The sequence below is a fragment of the Chiloscyllium punctatum genome, chromosome 44 (assembly GCF_047496795.1).
Source record: "Chiloscyllium punctatum isolate Juve2018m chromosome 44, sChiPun1.3, whole genome shotgun sequence".
In the NCBI taxonomy this organism is placed as follows: domain Eukaryota; kingdom Metazoa; phylum Chordata; class Chondrichthyes; order Orectolobiformes; family Hemiscylliidae; genus Chiloscyllium; species Chiloscyllium punctatum.
In genome coordinates this window covers 42,584,414-42,604,648 of record NC_092782.1, presented here as the reverse complement: position 1 = coordinate 42,604,648, position 20,235 = coordinate 42,584,414, and the positions used below count along the sequence as shown (strand labels likewise).

Sequence of the window (20,235 nt, the reverse complement as noted above, 5' to 3'; positions counted from 1 at the left end):
TAGTATTCACGTTGGAAGGTAATGTTGACGAGAAGAATATTGAGATACAGGCTACTAGACTAGATGGGATTGAGGTTCACAAAGAGGAGGTGTTAGCAATTCTGGGAAGTGTAAAAATAGAAAAGTCCCCTGGGCCAGATGGGATTTATATGAAGATTCTCTGGGAAGCCAGGGACGAGATTGCAGGCCTTTGGCTTTGACTGTTACGTCGTTATTGTCTGCAGGAATAGTGCCAGAAGACTGGAGGATAGCAAATGTTGTCCCCTTGTCCAAGAAGGGGACAAGAAACAATCCTGGTAATTTTTGACCAGTGAGCCTTACTTCGGTTGTGGGTAAAGTGTTGGAAAAGGTTATAAGAGATAGGATTTATAATCATCCAGAAAGGAATACATTGATTATGGATAGTTAACATGTAAAGGGCAGGTTGTGCCTGACAAACGTTATTGAGTTCTTAGAGAAGGTAACCAAACAGGCTGATATGGTGTATATGGATTTCAGGAAGCTGCTTGATAAGGTTCCCCATGGAAGGGTATTGCACAAAATGCGGAGGCATGGAATTGAGGGTGATTTAGCAGTTTGGATAAGAAATAGGATCACTGAAAGAAGACAGAGGTTGGTTGTTGATGGGAAATGTTCATCCTGGAGTTCAGTTATGAGTGGTGTACCACAAGGATTTGTTTTGGGGCCACTGCTGTTTGTCATTTTTATAAATGACCTGGATGAAGGCACAGAAGGATAGGTTAGTAAATTTGCAGATGACACTAAGGTCTATGGAGTTGTGGATCATACCAAAGGATATTGCAGGTTATGGAGAGACATAGATAAGTTGCAGAGCTGGGCTGAGAGATGGCAAATGAAGTTTAATGCAGAAAGGTATGAGGTGATTCACTTTGGAAGGGGCAACAAGAATAAAGAGTACTGGGCTCTTGGTAGTGTAGATGAGTAGAGATGTCTCGGTGTCCATGTACATAGATCCCTGAAAGTTGCCACTTAGGTTCATAGGGTTGTTAAGAAGGCATGTGGTGTGTTAGCTTTTATTGGTAGAGGGATTGAATTTCGGAGCCATGAGGTCTTGCTGTACAAAACCCTGGTGCCGCCGCACTTGGAGTATTGTGAACAGTTCTGGTCACCGCATTATAGGAAGGATGTGGAAGATTTCGAAAGGGTCCAGAGGAAAGTTACTAAGATGTTGCCTGGTATGGAGGGAAAGTCTTATGAGGAAAGGCTGAGGGACTTGAGGCTGTTTTCATTTGAGAGAAGAAGGTTGAGAGGTGACTTAATTGAGACATATAAGATAATCAGAGGGTTAGATAGGGTAGACAGGGAGAGCCTTTTTCCATGGACGGTGATCACTAGTATGAGGGAACATAGCTTTAAATTGAGGGGTGATAGATGCCAGACTGATGTCAGTGGTAGTTTCTTTACTCAGAGTATGGTAGAGGCATGGAACGCCCTGCCTGTGACAGTCATAGACTCGCCAACTTTAATGGCATTGAAATGGTCATTGGATAAACACATGGATGATAACAGAGTAGTATGGGCTCGATGGGCTTCAGATTGGTTCCATAGGTCGGTGCAACATTGAGAGCCAAAGGGCCTGCACTGTGCTGTGATGTTCTATGTTCTATTACACTTCCTTTCCCTACAACATTTCCATGTGACAGTAAAGCAGATAATATCTATAAAATATTATCCATTGTGTAACCAGGACCTGAAGTCTTAGGTCAAGAATGTTTGATATACTTCTCTGTAATTTCTACAGAATCAAACCATGTTCCAACATGTTGATTGTATTGCCAATCTCCTGTGTAACTTGGAATAGCTTCTTGATTAAAGATCCAGGGAACTTTGCCAAATGACCTTTCGCAAACTCACAGGCTGCATATCTTGTTTTTCACTGCATGATACAATGGTCTCATGGAGTTGCCTGTGTATGAATTCCAGGGGGCATGTTTAACTGTTGTCATTACCAGTTTCCAATGGTGCAGGTGGATGCAGAGATTTGACACAGTGGCAGTATTTCATTTCACAGTCAGATTAGTGTCTGCACACCACCTCAGCACTATCCCCACTATTGAATCCCACTGAAATGAGGTATTGGATGGCCACCTGTTCCACAGGAACAGGGAACCTGGTTTAAACAGAGTTCTTGATCCTCAGAAATGTAATTAGAACATGCCCACTATGGGTCATGGGCCTGCACAATCATAAATACTATAGCTGAAGCTCACAGCAGTGAGGATCCTGGACACAGATGACCCAGTAAATGATTGGGAAGGGAGTAATGTTTAAAACTATTAATCAGGAGTTTTACTCCACACTGAGAATCCTCTACTGTTGATTCCACTCTCGCCTAGATCTTCGGATTTACTACAAAGTTACCAGGCATAAGGGGCTTCCGTTATGTAAAGGTTAGAGAGAAGCTGAGATTGTTCTTCTTAGAATAAAGTAAGCAAAGGTCATATTGAATTGAGGTATTCAAACTCTTCAACAAATAGGGAGAGGCACATTTAAATTAATTGACAAAAGGATCAGAGAAACATTTCTTTATTACAGTTCTTCACTTTATCTAAAAGGCAAGGCTGAATAAAGTCTTCAAAGCACATTTACTGACAACTTCCAAACAAATTGAATAAGAATGAAAGGGGAAATGTGATGAACGATCAGTGCAGAGGGATCAAATTGACAGTTCTTTCTAAGCTTCTGGATTAGTGGTGCTGGAAGAGCACAGCAGTTCAGGCAGCATCCAAGTAGCTTCGAAATCGACGTTTCGGGCAAAAGCCCTTCATCAGGAATTCCTGATGAAGGGCTTTTGCCCGAAACGTCGATTTCGAAGCTACTTGGATGCTGCCTGAACTGCTGTGCTCTTCCAGCACCACTAATCCAGAATCTGGTTTCCAGCATCTGCAGTCATTGTTTTTACCTAGTTCTTTCTAAGAGTCAGCTCAGACTCAATAGACCAGAAATAACTGCGCAGAGGCCAGTAAGCCATCGCCAAGTCACCCTTTATTTACATGTGCTCTACAAATGGGCTGTGACCAGACATCTCAAAACCAGCCCCTAGACAGAGGAGACCTTCTGAATCACCTGTTTATTTCTTTTTCAGGAGCAGTACACAATCACAATCAAACTCTTGTCAATAGCAACTCCACTCAGTACACTGGCTCCGACCCACACAGCTCAGAACCAGTCCCTAGCGTGAGGGGACTCCCTGAGACTCCTGTTCATATCTATCAGCCAGGGCTCCCTGATTGGCCCAGGTTAGCAACCCCCAATCAGGGATCTCATTGTCAATGACCATTCGTCTGGCCATGGTTCTAATCACTACAGCACCAAATGGCATCCTTCTGTACACTGTTATTGTGTGATTTTAAAATTTTCGAACAAAGAATACATGCTGCATTCAGTTCTGGTCAGTGTACTGCAGGACTATTATATTGACCATGATAAGGGTACAGCACAGATTCAGCAGACTGTTCCTAGGGTGACAATGATTAAATCAGCCAAAGGGAGCTTGCGGTACAACAGTGATGTCCCTACCTCTGGGCCGCAATTTCTGGGTTCAAGTATCAACTACCCCAGAGATGTGTCATAACATATCTGAATTGGTTGATTAATAACACCTAAAAGGAGTAAATCTAAATGCTAATGTGGATTGTTAATGATAAAGAGATAGTGAAGGCTTCACCTGCATCAGGCAATGAACTGATTTAATGAAATGATTTTGTTTCGTGTCGCTGACAGGACAGAGGGAAAATCTTTAAATTAGCTCCTCACCATTCAAGGTGATATCGTAATTAGATTAGATTAGATTACTTACAGTGTGGAAACAGGCCCTTCGGCCCAACAAGTCCACACCACCCCGCCGAAGCGCAACCCACCCATACCCCTAACCTAACACTACGGGCAATTTAGCATGGCCAATTCACCTGACCTGCACATCTTTGGAATGTGGGAGGAAACCGGAGCACCCGGAGGAAACCCACGCAGACACAGGGAGAATGTGCAAACTCCACACAGAGAGTCGCCTGAGGCGGGAATTGAACCCGGGTCTCTGGCGCTGTGAGGCAGCAGTGCTAACCACTGTGCCACCGTGCCGCCCACTAATGTTGAAAGACTGGTGGAAATCTAGAACTCTGTCTCAAAAAGCTGTGGATATGGAACCAAGATGGAGTTAAGACACAAATCAGCCAGGATCCAACTGAGTGATGGAACAGGGTCAAGGGGCTGAGGAGGTCAGATTCTAAGATCTGGTGCAAATCGGATGACATTAGTAATGACGGGTAAAAAATCTATCTTGGTGCGTTTAATTGTCAGTGACAAACAAGATTTTTGACAAATACTCATAACCATAGATTAAAACAAAGCAGCTTCAAATTTGTCCTCTTGTCCTGCCATTATTCCTGCTCAAGCTTTCAACATGATCCTGCCAAGAGCTGAGGCAAAAAAAGATTAAACCAGAATGGGAGGCAGGGGGGTATTTCATCAACAAATCAGATTTACAGAGAATAAAGGCCTGATAACTACTGGTGAGAGAACAGAGGCATTATCACATGCATCTCTTCAAAGATCATCACAGTGCCAGAGGACTGGAGCACAGCTAATATGTTTTACACCTGTATATATATATTTATTGGGAAATAGAATAAGCCAAGGACATTTACAAATAATTTTAAGAGATTGTCAGAAAAAGGATGAAACATCAACACATATTTACATGCACTTTTAACACAATAAGTCATCCCAAATTTCTTCTCAAGTGCTTGACAGCTAAATATGACATCAAGTTCTCATATTTTGTGAGAATTATCCCTTTATTCTGGCAACTTCATCTCAATCCAACAATATGCAATCCTGTTTGCATCGATGACATTTATTGAATTCTACTTTCTGAAGTGCAATCACTTACATCTGATTATGGTGTTGGGAACAGTGCCTGCCAATTCTATCTCTCACTCAGCACTCACCATATCATATTCTTAGCACATCAAATATTCTGAACATACTTGAATATCTGCATTTGAATATCTTCCAGACCCCCCAATTAGTTGACAGCCACTAATTAATCAACAATAACACTGACATCATTAGTGGCTGAACCAATCAGATTTGAGTAAATAGTTCCATGCTCTTCACAGATAATGGGATATATTGGCAGAAGCAATAGAAACCTCATCACATCCCCTGTCTGGGAATGAGAGAGGTAGCAATGGGAGCAGGAAATTCCCACTTTTGTCCTGTTGTATAGATGTTAATGTTGAATCTATTTCAAATTTCAGATTTGAGGAAAGGAACTTCACCGCAGGCATGAAACTGATTGGAGTTTTGCTGCTGAGTGCATTTCTCATCAGTAATGTGGCAGGTAAATGGATTCTCTTGTCGCTAAACATCCACCATTGCAAACTAAAATCAAGATGTAAATTGTCGCACGGGGGAAGGTGTATCAGGACAATAGAAGCTGGGAATTTGGGAATGCTGAGAAATCAGAGCTAACACTTTGGTTCTGAGGAAAGGTCACCGGACCCCTAACATGAACTCTGATTTCCCTTCACAGATACTGCCAGACGTGCCGAGCCCCTCCAGCAACTTCTGTTTTTGTTGGAGCAGCAAGTCTCTGTTACTTGAGACCCTGCAGCTCACAGCCACTTTACTGAAGTGTGATTCAGATACACTCCAACACAAGAGAGGGGGAGGGATACCTACATTGCTTTCTCTCAATCTGATGTTAAAGTACATTGCAGGAAGAGAAGGTAGAGAATGAGACCTCATAAATACTGATGGTGGCGAGTGACAAGTGTTGGAAGAACTGACCAGGGTCTTGCAATGCTGAATGGGGATGGGAATGAATGAAGTGGCAGAAATATAAGGTGATAATGTGAACAATGTGGAGGTCTGAGAGGGGGGAGATAAGGTAAAGGGAAATTCGAACATGATTCTTGGAAGGAATAGAAGGAATTAGGGAAGTGTGCGAAATGGGACAGTTGAAGGGACTCACTGTGGAGTGAGCTCTCATTTTGGGAAGAAACAGGAGAGATATCAGAAACACTGGTATTGACCGTGGCATCATCAGAACAGGACAGACAGAGAGACCAAATGGAGCAGACTTCGTACAGAATGTGACATGGGAATAAGTGCAATGATGGCATCAGTGGGAGCTGGGGCATTTATCCCATTCTGCCATTGACAGTGTCACCTCAGAACTAGAAACTTTGAGGAAGGGGAGAGTCCGAGATTAACATAAAAACAAATGAAGGGTGACAATTTGGAATTAAGTTGATGATATTTTCGGTGGATATATAAAACATAAGGTGGTCACAAACGAATCAGTTAAAGAATTCATGAGAATGGCCTCCTCCAGAGTGTTGAGAATGTGAACCTTGCCATTACTCGGTGTACCAGAGGCTGACTGTACAGCCCCATTGGGGGGAATGTAGACAAGCTGAAGGGAATGAAGTGATTTGTTGATAGTGTTGGAGGAAGTGATCAGAATGGTAGGAGACCCCTGTAGGAAATAAACACTGTCTTTGACCAACTGGACCAAGCAGATTGTTTCTGTGCTGCACTTTCTCTGTATTTCCACATAAACAAACATAGCGTGTGAAGGTTATTGGAGTCAGGTGGGAAGTCTCACTCTGAGGCAGGCCCCATTGACCATGTGCTCATCAGTTTCTAGCTTCATGAAGGGGAAATGAACTGTGAATGATGTGTAGAGGTGTACAAGATGATTAGGGGTTTAGATAGGGTTGACAATGAGAACCTTTTTCCACGTCTGGAGTCAGCTATTACGAGGGGGCATAGCTTTAAATTAAGGGTGGTAGGTATAGGACAGATGTTAGGGGTGGATTCTTTACTCAGCGAGTTGTGAGTTCATGGAATGCCCTGCCAGTAGCAGTGGTGGACTCTCCCTCTTTATGGGCATTTAAATGGGCATTGGATAGGCATATGGAGGATAGTGGGCTAGTGTAGGTTAGGTGGGCTTGGATCGGCGCAACATCGAGGGCCAAAGGGCCTGTACTGCGCTGTATTGTTCTATGCTCTATGTTCTATGTAATTATTGTGGCTTATTGTAATTTGCAGCTGATCAACTGACTACACGGAAACCAACACACATGGGTCAGGACCTTGAGAAACGCAGTTGCTTGGGCAACGGGGATTGTCCTGATGGCTTTGTTTATTTTGGTTATTGCTACAAGTTTGTTTTTGCGACAAAGACCTGGATTGATGCTGAGGTAAGACCTTGGAATCTCCATTGTAAGGTATTGGGTTGTGTTCCTCAGTGTTTCTGAAATGACTGAACACAGAATGAAAGAAGCTTCTTGTATATTCCTGGACATTTCGGAAGCCATGTGTTACATTACCTGGGTAATGTGAACTCCACAATCAACTATGACATTGAATCTGCTCGATATGGAGGGACCCATAACAAAATTATTTTGCCACAAATGACAACTGTTTTGGGTGAACCAGGTTTTAAAGTTGTCATGTGATAATTGGATACTTATTATTAAAATGATTTTCTGTGTTCCAATAGAACATACTGTGACTTACACATGCATCATTGTAATGATGTTTACTAAAGTTCATTGTTCAAAATGTTTGTGATTATTCTGCTCAAGTTTGAAGTAGGTCACCGACGTTAAAGATCATTGCATTGCAAAGACAGAAAAGTGGTTCAAGGAACTAAAAGTCTTTCACTTGTGAAGGTAACTGAGAAAGGAAGTTCTTTTGCTATTAAAATGTTGAGAGTAATAGATATTCTTGAGGAGTATTCAACCCTCTCAACGGCATTTCCTCAGTATCTTGGAGCGCAGAGGCTGAGGGGTGACATTATCGAGGTTTACAAAACCATGAAGGATATGGATTGGGTGAATAGCCAAGTTCCTCTTCCCAGGGGAGGGGAGTCCAAACCCAGAGGGCATAGGTTTAAGGAGAGAATGGAAAGATTTAATAGGGACCTGAGGGGTAGCTTTTTCTCACAGAGGATGGGAGATGATGGAATGAGCTGCCTGAGGAAATTGTAGAGATGAGGACACTCACAACATTTTAAAATACATTTGGACAGATTCATGGTTTGCAGGGATATGAGCCAAATAGAGGCAAATGGGATTAGTTCAGTTTTGGAAACCTGTTAGGCATGAACGAGTTGGGCCGAAGGGTCTATTTCTGTGCTGTATGACTCTATGACTCTATATCATTGAATGACAGAACAAGCTCAAAGGGCATATTGAAGTACCCCTATTCCTATGTTCTTTGTGCATATGTGGGCATTTTATGCTGGGTCAACATTTATTGCCCATCTCTGTTGCCCCTGAGAATGTGGTAGTGAGCTGCCTTCTTGACATCCTGCAGTCCTTGCAGTGTAGGTGGACCTTGCAGTGCTGTAGTGATGGATGTCATCGAGTAACAGTGAAGTAAAAGAGATGACAGATACAAATCAGGATGATGTTTGGCTTGATAGTATTGCCATATAACTTGTTCTAGATGGAAGAGGTCATAGGTTTGGAAGATGCTGTCTCTGCAGCCTTGCTGAGATCGTGCAGTCCGTCTCTTGGATGGTATACACTGTGCATGAATGATGGAGGGAGTGAATGTTCAAGATGCCTGCTGGCTGTGCCAATCAACTGGGCTGTTTTGTCCCAGATGCTTTCAAACTACTTGAGCTTTGTTGGAGCTGTACTCATCCAGGGAACTGGAGAGTACACCATCACACGCCTCACTTGTACTTTGATTAGATTACTTACAGTGTGGAAACAGGCCCTTCGGCCCAACAAGTCCACACCGCCCCGCCGAAGCACAACCCACCCATACCCTTACATTTACCCCTTACCTAACACTATGGGCAATTTAGCGTGGCCATTTCACCTGACCTGCACATCTTTGGAATGTGGGAGGAAACCGGAGCACCCGGAGGAAACCCACGCAGACACGGGGAGAACGTGCAAACTCCACACAGTTAGTCGCCTGAGGCGGGAATGGGTATGGTGGATGAGTTTTGAGGAGTCAGGAGGTGAGTTTATCATTGCAGAATTCCAGACCTCTGCCCTTGTAGCAATAGGTATTTATTTATATGCTGTTCCAGTTCAGTTTCTGACAAATGGCACTGTGAGGATCTTAATAGACAATGACTCAGTGATGGTAATGTTATTGAATATCAAGGGGAGATGGTTAGATTCATTCTTGTTGAAGATGATCATTGCCTGTTTTTATTGATCTGAGTTTATCTGAATTAGAAGACCTAACTAAAGTTCAGCAAAGCTGCAGCATAACTTCTCTATGCTTATACTCAATGCCCCTTCCAATGGAGGCATGCATACCATGGCCCTACTACCTTACTACCTTATCTGTGCTGCCATCTTTAGTCATCTGTGGACCTGCACACCCAGATCCCTCTGCATATCAATACTCCAAGGGGTTCTGCTAGTCACAGTATAATTTCCACCTGTACTTGACCTTCCAAAATGCATCACCTCACATTTGTCTGGATTAAATTCCATCTGCCATTTTTCAGCCCATACCTCCAACTGACTGCTGTATCCTCTGACAATCCTCCTCACCATCTGCAACTCCTTGTATTGTCTGCAAACTTACTACTGAGACCAATCACGTTTTCCTCCAAATCATTTCTGTAGATCATGAATAATTGGGGTCCCAGTTCTGATCCGTGAGGAACACCGCTAGTCACAACCCTCCATTCCGAAAAGCATCCTTCCACTGCAATCCTCCGTCTGCAATGACTAATCCAGTTCTATATCAATCTTGCCAGCTCATCCCTGATACAATGTGACTTCACCTTTTGTACCAGTCTGCCATGAGGGACTTTGTCAAAAGCTTTACTGAAGTCCTTGTAGACAACATTAACCATGATTCCCTCATCAATCATCTTTGTCACCTCCTCAAAAAACTGAATTACATTAGTGATACATGTTCTCCCCCGTGCAAAACCAGGCTGTTTCTTGCTAATAAGTTCATTTGTGTCTCAATGTCTATAGATCTTGTCCCTGAAAGTCTTTTCAATAATTTCCCTACCACTGATGTGAGACTCACAGGACAGTAATTTCCTGGATTATTCCTGCTACCTTCTGAAACAATGGGACAACATTGGTTATTCTCTAGTCATCTGGGACCTCACCTGTGGCCAAAGAATGGATAAATGTTGTTAAAAACCTAGAGCCATCCAGCTCTGCATTCAGGTATTTTCAAAAACCCACAAGATATTTTTAATATTTGGCTTGGCTTGTTGACTGGGAATTTATTTTGAGTGGCTTCCTCTTTCACTTGGTCAGTTATATCTGCATGATCAATTAATTTTCTAACTTCCTATTGGGTAATGTTTTTCACATATATTCTACATAGAATAATTTAGACATTATTTGCTCATATTTGGAAAAGAATGGAGCTATTTGAGATAGTCAGCTTGGCTTTGTGTAGGGGAAGTCTTGTCACAAATTTGGCTGATCAAGATGATGGAGGAGGGTAGGACAGTGGAGGTTGTCTACTTCGACTTTACTAAATCTTTTAACAATGTTCTTTTATGGAAGATTGGTCCAGAAGATTAAGTCACTTGGATTTCACAATGAGTTGATAAATTGGATACAAAATTGGCTTGGCTATAAAAGACAGACCATATTTGTAGAGGGGCGATTTTCTAACTGGAGGTCTGTGACCCATTGTGTCCTGTAAGGAACAGTGCTGGGACTTCTGTTTGTTATATAGATCAATAGTATATATTATTTGGATGAAACTGTAAGTGGTCTGATTGGTAAGCTTGCAAATGAAATGAAAATTGTTGGAGTTGTGGGTAGTGAGGAAGGTTGTCAAAGAATACAGCACAGTAAAGGTCAGTTGGAAAGTTGGGCAGAGAAATGGCACATTGTGTGTAATCTGGACACGTGTGAAGTGATGCATTTTGGGAGGTCAAATGCAAGAGGAAAGTATACAGTAAATGGCGGGCCCCTTATAAACGTTGTTACACAGAGGGATCGTGGGGTGTAAATCCATGTCTCACTGAACATGGCAACAAACTCTGGTCACCCTGCTACAGGAAGGATGTTGGAAAACTTAGCAGATGCAGGAAGGATTTACGTAGGAAGGGATTAATAGGCTGGGACTTTTCTCTTTGGAATGTTGTAGTTTGAAGAGTGACCTTGTAGAGGTTAATCAAATCATGAGGGGAATGGACAGGGTGAATAGCCAAACTCTTTTTCCCTGGGTTGGGGGAGTTCAAATCTGAGGGCAGAAGATGAAGGTGAGAGGGGCAAGATTTAGAAAGAACCTGAGGAGTAACTTTTTCATGGAGAGAATAGTGTGTGGATGGAATGAGCTGCGATAGGAAGAGATGGAGGAATTTCCAGTTGCATGATTGAAAAGGTGTCTGGATGGAGTTATGAATACTGCAGGTTTAGACAGGCTTTGGCCAGATGCTGACAAATGGGACTCGGTCACATTGGGATGTCTGGTCAGCTCAGACGAGTTGAACTGAAGGCTCTGTTCCTGTGCTGTACGACTCTATGACAAGTGGATAAGGTGGTGAAGAAGGGTTCCAGTCTGCTTACCTTCATCTGTGGGGGCACTGGGGATAAAACTGGGCAAGTCACGTTGCAGCTGAATAAAACTTCAGTTAGGCCGCATTTGAACTATTGTGTGCAGTTCTGGTTGCCACACGACAGGAAGGATGTGGAGGCTTTGGAAAGAGTGCAGAAGAAGTTCATCAGGATGTTGCTGCATTGGAATGTATTAGCTGTAATAAGAGATAAGACAAACTTGGATTGTTTTCAGTCGACCGTCATGGGCTGAGAGCTGATGTGACAGAAGTATCTAAAGTTATGAGAGGCACAGATAGAGTGGATAGTTGGAATCTTTCTCCCAGGGTGAAAATGCCAAATATTCAGTGGAATAGTTTTCAAGTGAGGGGGAAAAGTTAAAAGGATATGTTACAAAGTCAAAACAGTGTATGGTCACTTTGAGAGCGAGAGGGTTTTCTGAATTTAAAGTACAGCCCCAGCTGCCATTTTACAGAATAGCTAAGAGACAGGCTTTTCCAAAATACATACATGTAACTATTGGCTGTTCAATGGATACCTGAGTTTGGCTGGTGTTTTGACAACAATTCAAATTTAACCAATTAATTTAAACTATGCCCAGGATTGTAAAACCCAATTGAGTTTGAATTTACTGTGTTGACAACATCGGACCAATGAGAAAGTACGATGTTGGGAGGTATAGAATACCAGGGCATTTTGAAAATTGGTCAAAGCAACTGAGACAGAGAACCATCATCTGAAGAAATAAACACCTTGCTCACAAAGAAATCTCAGAAGGCACTATCTATCAGAAGGTATCTTTTCCTGGAAAAGCAGTAGAAAGTAAGAAGATAATCCAGGGAGAAGACAGCAGAATAGGAAGGACTGAAGGAAGTAACTGTTTCTGATGACTGGAAGGAAGGCAGCGGAAGGGTCTGTTTGGAATTGAGATTAAATTAATGCAATGTTTAGACTGGAGCAGCAGTTTTGTAGAATTGGGGTCAGATAGTAATTAATTCAGAAAAAGTGGGGGATCTTGGATTTGTTACAATTTTTTGTTCAGTGTTCAATGTTAGAATTAGGAAAATAAGTTACTATTTTTCTTAAAACAGTGGAAATTAGGAGGTCTCTTTCACTCACTCACACTTTTAGCAGATTTAGTAGATTTAACAACCCTCCACCACCACCCTCTGTCTTCTACCTTTGAGCCAGTTCTGTATCCAAATGGCTAGTTCTCCCAGTATTCCATGCGATCTAACCTTGCTAACCAGTGTCCTGTGGGGAACCTTGTCGAACACCTTACTGAAGTCCATATAGATCACATCTAACTCTCTGCCCTCATCAATCCTCTTTGTTACTTTTTCAAAAAACTCAATCAAGTTTGTGAGACATGATTTCCACACACAAAGCTATCCCGAATCAGTCCTTGCCTTTCCAAATACATGCACATCCTGTTCCTCAGGATTCCCTCCAACAACTTACCCACCACTGAGGTCAGGCTCACTTGTCTATAGTTCCCTGGCTTGTCCTTACCATCCTTCTCAAACAGTGACACCACGCTTGCCAACCTCTTGTCTTCCAGCACCTCACCTGTGACTATCAATGATACAAATATCTCAGCAAGAGGCCCAGCAATCACTTCTCTAGCTTCCCACAGAGTTGTAGGGTACACCTGATCAGGTCCTGGGGATTTATCCACTTTTATGTTTCAAGACATCCAGCACTTCCTCCTCTGTAACATGGACATTTTTCAAGATGTCACCATCTATTTCCCTACATTCTAAACCTTTCATGTCCTTTTCCACAGTAAATACTGATGCAAAATACTCGTTTGGTATCTCCCCCATCTCCTGCAGCTCCAAACAAAGGCCGTCTTGCTGATCTTTCAGGGGCCCTATTCTCTCCCTAGTTACCCTTTTGTCCTTAATGTATTTGTAAAAACCCTTTGGATTCTCCTTAATTCTATTTGCCAAAGCTATCTTATGTCCCCTTTTTGCCCTCCTGATTTCCCTCTTAAGTATACTCCTACTGCCTTTCTACTCTTCTAAGGATTCACTCGGTGTATCCTGTCTATACCTGACATATGCTTCCTTCTTTTTCTTCACCAAACCCTCAATTTCTTTAGTCATCCAACATTCCCTATACCTACCAGCCTTCCCTTTCACCCTGACAGGAATATACTTTCTCTGGACTCTCATCATCTCATTTCTGAAGGCTTCCCATTTTCCAGCCATCCCTTTACCTGCAAACATCTGCCCCCAATCAGCTTTTCAAAGTTTTTGCCTAATACCTACAAAATTGGCCTTTCTCTAATTTAGAACTTCAACTTTTAGATCTGGTCTATCCTTTCCCATCACTATTTTAAAACTAATATAATTATGGTCGCTGGCCCCAAAGTGCTCCCCCACTGACACCTCAGTCACCTGTCCTGCCTTATTTCCCAAGAGTAGGTCAGGTTTTGCCCCTTTTCTAGTAGGTACATCCACAAACTGAATCAGAAAATATTCTTGTACACACTTAACAAATTCCTCTCCATCTAAACCCTTAACACTATGGCAGTCCCAGTCTATGTTTGGAAAGTTAAAATCCCCTACCATAACCACCCTATTATTCTTACAGATAGCTGAGATCCCCTTAAAAATTTGTTTCTCAATTTCCCGCTGAATATTGGGAGGTTTGTAATACAATCCCAATAAGGTGATCATCCCTTTCTTATTTCTCAGTTCCACCCAAATAACTTCCCTGGATGTATTTCCAGGAATATCCTCCCTCAGCACAGCTGTAATCTATCCCTTATCAACAATGCTACTCCCCCTCCTCTCTTTCCTCCCTTTCTATCCTTCCTGTAGCATTTGTATCCTGGAACATTAAGCTGCCAGTCCTGCCCATCCCTGAGCCATGTTTCTACAATTGCTATGATATCCCAGTCCCACGTTCCTAGCCATGCCCTGAGTTCATCTGCCTTCCCTGTTCGGCCTCCTGCATTGAAATAAATGCAGTTTAATTTATCAGTTCTACCTTGTCCCTGCCTGCCCTGACTGTTTGACTCGCCTTTGTTCTCAACTGTACCAGTCTCAGATTGAAATCTTTCCTCACTTTCTCCCTGGGTCTGACTCCCCACCACCCCCCCAACCCCCTTCTCCACCCTCCTCCACCACCGCCACCTTACTAGTTTAAATCCTCTTGAGCAGCTCTAGCAAATCTCCCTGCCAGTATATTATTCCCCTTCTAATTTAGGTGCAATCTGTCCTTCTTGTACAAGTCACTTCTACCCCAAAACATCTTCCAATGGTCCAAAATTGTGAATCTTTCTCCCATACACCAGCTCCTCAGCCATGCATTCATCTGCTCTATCCTCCTATTCCTGCCCTCACTAGCTCATAGCACCATGAGTAATCCAGATATTACTACTCTCGAGGACGTCCTTTTTAAATTCCTGCCTAACTCTCTGTAATCTCCCTTCAGAATCTCAACCATTTTCCTTCCTATGTCGTTGGTTCTAATGTGTACAATGACCTCCAGCTGGCCCCTCTCCTCCTTGAGAACATTCTGCACTCTCTCTGAGACATTCTTGATCCTGGCACCGGGGAGACAACACACCATTCTGTTTTTTCACTGCTGGCCACAGAAACGTCTGTCTGTACCTCAGACTAGAGCATCCCCTAAGACAATTGATCGCTTGGAATCCGATGTACCCCTCATTACATTAGAGCCAGTCTCAATACCAGAAACTTGGCTGTTCATGCTACATTCCCCTGAGAATCCATCACCCACTACATTTTTGAAAACAGCATACTTGTTTGAATTAGGGATAGCCTCAGAAGACTCCTGTACTAATGGCCTACCTCTTTTGCCTTTCCTGGAGTTAACCCATACATGTGACTGTATCTGAGATTTGTCCCCCTTCCTATAACTATCATCCATCACATCCCCTTGCATTTGTAAATTCCTCATTGCCTCTAACTATCTCTCCAACTGATCCATTTGATCTGATAGAACTCGGAACCAACGGCATTTATTGCAGATATAATCCTTAGTAACCCGTAAACTCTCCCTAAACTCCCACATCCTACAAGAAGAGCATATCACTCTACTAAGGGCCATTTCTGCTTCTTTCAGTCTACAGACCCAGAAAATAGCACTGTCATATTCCTCTACAAAACACTGCTCCATGTTAAATTAATACTTAAGGCTTATATTTTAAGTTTAATCAAGAGACATAGCTCAATAAAACATATAATCAAGAAAGAACCCACTCTACTCACTACTGCAGACTTATTTTAAGGCCACACTTAAAACATCCACTTATCTGTTCCTGTGCTGTGACCTCTCCCAAACAGGTTCCTCCAAGATCAGTTGTGAATTTCACTGTTTTTTAATTTTCCCAGATGCATTCTGATGTCCAGCGATACATGAATTTGGCACCAAAGGCAGTAACTGCTAACTCTGTCAGTTAACAGTGTGGGTTTCTCTCTCTGTCCTGCACTGACCTCACCATGTGCTTCCTTTGTTTGCTCTTCTCCCTTTTAAAACTGCTGTTGTTTTGACTTATTTTCTCAAGTTTCAAAACAATGCAACAGCTTATAAAACAGTCATTGCTGCTCCTGGAATTCAAAGAAATCACCTCCAGCACCTAAAATACCTCAAGAAAGGAAATTTTTCCTGTCCTCCATCTTGGATTACCCAGAATCCCTTGCACTATAAATTTACTCGGGATTGTCTGTGAGACCATTTCCAAGGCTGACCCTTCATTAGAAGTTGATGCAAAGGCACCAGGATGGATGTCAGGTTATGTTTGAACTTTATTGTAATAATTTACCATCTCAACAAATTAGCTGAGGTCCTATTCAGATGTGGGAGCTGAGATATCTTTTGACCACCCTCTCTTTATCTTCCAAAGTGTATAAACCAAGTCAGTCACTCTGGGAACCTGGAACATACATGTTTCACTTATAAGGCATGTGCCTGCCTTGGAAAAACATTTGAAGGACTATGTCCAAGTTCTTTCAGTGTTCCTTATTGGTTTTCCCTGTTATTATAACATCTTCAAGGTAAATATTGAGCTGAAGTAGACCTTAGAAAATGTTCTCCATCATCCACTGAAAAATTGCCCATGTGATGATATCCCAAATGGCAGTCTTGCGTGTTGGCACAAACCCTTTCTGGGATTATCTAGGAATCCTTGTCAAACTGTAATTATAAGGAAATTTGGCTCGTGTTCAACTGAACGACAACACCCTCCACCCTCCCCCCCCCCCCACCCCCTCCCCCACCTCACCAGATTTTAATACAAATCCTCTAATGTACGGATTGGGGATTTATCCAGCTACAAAACAAAAGGTTCACCATTTGTTTAAAATCCCCAAAAAGGTCCACTGACCCGTTATTTAATGAACTCTATGACAAACGGGCCTCATACATCCAGTGCTGTGTCTATTTTAAATCAGAACTTCAGCCAGATAGTGTCAACACACATCCCTTCAGAGAACACTGAAAACAGCAATGAAGACATCATCCCGCCAATTACTCTTTCAATAGAGAAGCTTCTTATGAATTTTTCTTTCCCATTGTGGCTGACCCAGCAAATTTCGGGATGCGACCGTTATTCAAAATAAAGCAATGGGGATAATGATAAGTTGATTGATAATCCCAAATACACAGAACGAAGCAATCACACACAAAGTTGTGCAATTTACTGAGCTCTTCTTTGTCTCTTTCCTCCAGGGAATTCACTTCATTGGAACGATGCACCTTGTGATTTGAAAGTGTATTCCCTTTGCTCTTATAAATTGCCGTTTCCCTGCTGCTACCAGAATAATCTATCACTGCTCCCTGGATCCTGTCTGGGATGTGGATGTAGTGCCTCCATCTGCTTGTAGTTGCGATCACAGCCAATGATGACTGTACTGACTTAGTTTCTCAGCCAAGAATAAAAATTGCATAATGAGTTGTGTGTTTGTTACTGTGAGTCTAGTTTATAGCAGCCTTCCTGTCCCACTGATGCTTTCTACCCATCTGTCCTTTCAATCCTATACTGGGGAGGAGACAGCAGAACAGGGACATGGATAATTTATAATCCATTTCCACAATGTGAGTATTACTGCAGGGTCCAACTCTATTCCCCTTTGGGAAGGTGTTGGCTGTGAGCTTCCTTCTTGAATTAGTGCAGTGCGACTGGAACAGATACACCCCATCTTGACAGGGAGGGTGTTCTAGGATTTAGATACAGTGACAGTGAAGGAATAACATTCGTTCCAGGTCAGGATGGAGTGTGCCTTGGAGGGGGACCTGCAGTTTGTGGTGTTCTCATGGCCTTGAAGGTCTGGTTCATACAGCTCACTGATTAGGAAAGTGTAGTCAAAGGAGCTGTGGCCAGTAGCTGAAGGCCATCTTGGAGATGGTACACACTGTTACCAGGGGGTGCTGTTGGTGGAGAGAGTGCCAAGCAAGCAGCATGTCTTGTCCTGGGTGGTGTTGAGATTCTGGAGTGTTACTGGAACTGTGCTTACCCAGGCAAGTGGAGAGTACGGGTGGTTCTCCTTTAACACTGCAGTTGGGTTCCAGTGAAACCTCGCTTCATAGAAAATCGCTGAATCGAAATAATGGGGCTGTGGGAAACGTGGGGCTGGGGTAGACCAGCAAAAAATATCCCTCACAATCGCTTAAAACTCACCCAAAACTCCAACACAATGTATAGCACAGCCAGAATGAAGGTTGAAATCATATTTATTAATGACACACTAGTAAATTTAACACAGTACATTCAAAAACTGTAAGAAAGCTGCTCTCTGTCTCGGACCTCTCTCAGAAAGTTGCTTCTGCTGGCAGCTGACATCGCACATGCGCAGAACAGAGTTGGGGTTTTTTCGATAAATACTCAATTGCCCCTCAAGTGTGAGCCATTGCATTTGTGGGCAGTTAATGTTCCACAGACACAGCCAGAGGCCCTACATCAACAGGAAGGGTTACCATCCCATCAATGTCTGATGGGTTTACACCCACCGTAGATGGATCCTTCAGGTGGAAGTGTGACTCCAGGAAGCAGTGTATATGCTTCAGATGGTCACAGCTTTTCCAGTTCCGGGTACCTTCAGGCTGGATATGAGGAGACCAGGAATACCCACTGAGGAAATGGCTGCTCACTCTTGTGACATAAATAAACAGACACAGGTGTCAGCTCCAAGATATTCCACAGGGTAATCCGAGTGACCATTGAGCAGGTCTTTTGATGATGTGACCTAGGTGCTGAGGTTGGTTGGGTAATGCCCCTCAACATCCCCTCACAAGGTATAGCAGCCTGTACCTGCTCAGGTAAAATAAAATCATTAAAAAGGAACCAGCAACAACAACCATAATGCCAGACACACAGACACAACAACTGAAACCAACAGCATAGAGAAACTGGCCAGACAATAAGGCATGCTGGGATACGTCAGTCCAAGACACAGACACACAGAGACAATCCTGCTAAGAGATAGGCCCTTGCAAGGTTCAAGCCCAGAGAATTGAAAACCAGTGAGGAACCAGAACACATTAGCAAGTGTAAAAGGTCAGTTCAACATTTCCTGACAAACATCACCACGAGATACATGGGGCAGACGTGTCTCAGTAAAACAAAAGACCAGGTGTACACCCTGTCCCAAAACCAGATACCCAGGGCCCAAAACAGACCCATAAACAAACAATCGAAAGCCATTAACAACATCTCAAGGTGATCAAACCAATTAAGCCAATGCCCCTGATCGGTGAAGACCTTGTAAAATTTGAGAAGCTGCCCAGGAATGTATAAGAAGCCGACTCTGGCAGGGCTCAACCTGACCCCACTCTCCCTCTGACCTGAGAGGTCCCTCTGGACACGGCAGAGACCAGAGCAGCTTGACCTCCGACCAGAGAGAGAACCAACCCGTGAAGAGAGAGGAACAAGCCAAAGAATTCAACAAACCAGCAAACGTTACCAGTCTCTGGGAAGTATTAAAGTTTAGAAAGAATTGGATAGTTAGAGATAGGGTTGTTAAAACTGTAAAGATTAGCTTTTACCGTGTTGTCTTCAAATAAAGACATGACTGTCCCACTCACTGCTGCCACATGCTGCATCATCCCCCAACTGACACACACAAAGGTACCTGGGGAAATACATTTCACACTTACTGGTCAGGTGGCTCTGCAGGGTCCTAGAGAGGAGGAAAAAACAATGACTGCAGAGGCTGGAAACCAGATTCTGGATTAGTGGTGCTAGAAGAGCACAGCAGTTCAAGCAGCATCCAACGAGCAGCGAAATCGACGTTTCGGGCAAAAGCCCTTCATCAGGAATAAAGGCAGTGAGCCTGCAGCGTGGAGAGATAAGCTCGAGGAGGGTGGGGGTGGGGAGAAAGTAGCATAGAGTACAATGGGTGAGTGGGGGAGGAGATGAAGGTGATAGGTCAAGGAGGAGAGAATGGAGTGGATAGGTGGAAAAGAAGATAAGCAGGTAGGACAAGTCCGGAGAAGTCAAGGGGACATTTACTGAGCTGGAAATTTGGAACTAGGGTGAGGTGGGGGAAGGGAAAATGAGGAAACTGTTGAAGTCCACATTGATGCCCTGGGGTTGAAGTGTTCCGAGGCGGAAGATGAGGCGTTCTTCCTCCAGGTGTCTGGTGGTGAGGGAGCGGCGGTGAAGGAGGCCCAGGACCTCCATGTCCTCGGCAGAGTGGGAGGGGGAGTTGAAATGTTGGGCCAC

General features: G+C 43.2%; 1 protein-coding gene across 1 annotated transcript in view; it reads left to right on the top strand.

Annotated features, from left to right (window-relative positions):
* Positions 1-5,307: 5,307 nt before the first annotated feature.
* The window catches only part of LOC140466617 (C-type lectin Cal-like), a 176,148-nt gene continuing 161,220 nt past the window's right edge, over positions 5,308-20,235 (top strand). Inside the window, exons 1-2 of the mRNA XM_072562066.1 lie at positions 5,308-5,362; positions 7,078-7,229. Coding sequence (XP_072418167.1) covers positions 5,308-5,362; positions 7,078-7,229 — 207 coding nt within the window. The remainder of the gene's footprint in view (positions 5,363-7,077; positions 7,230-20,235) is intronic.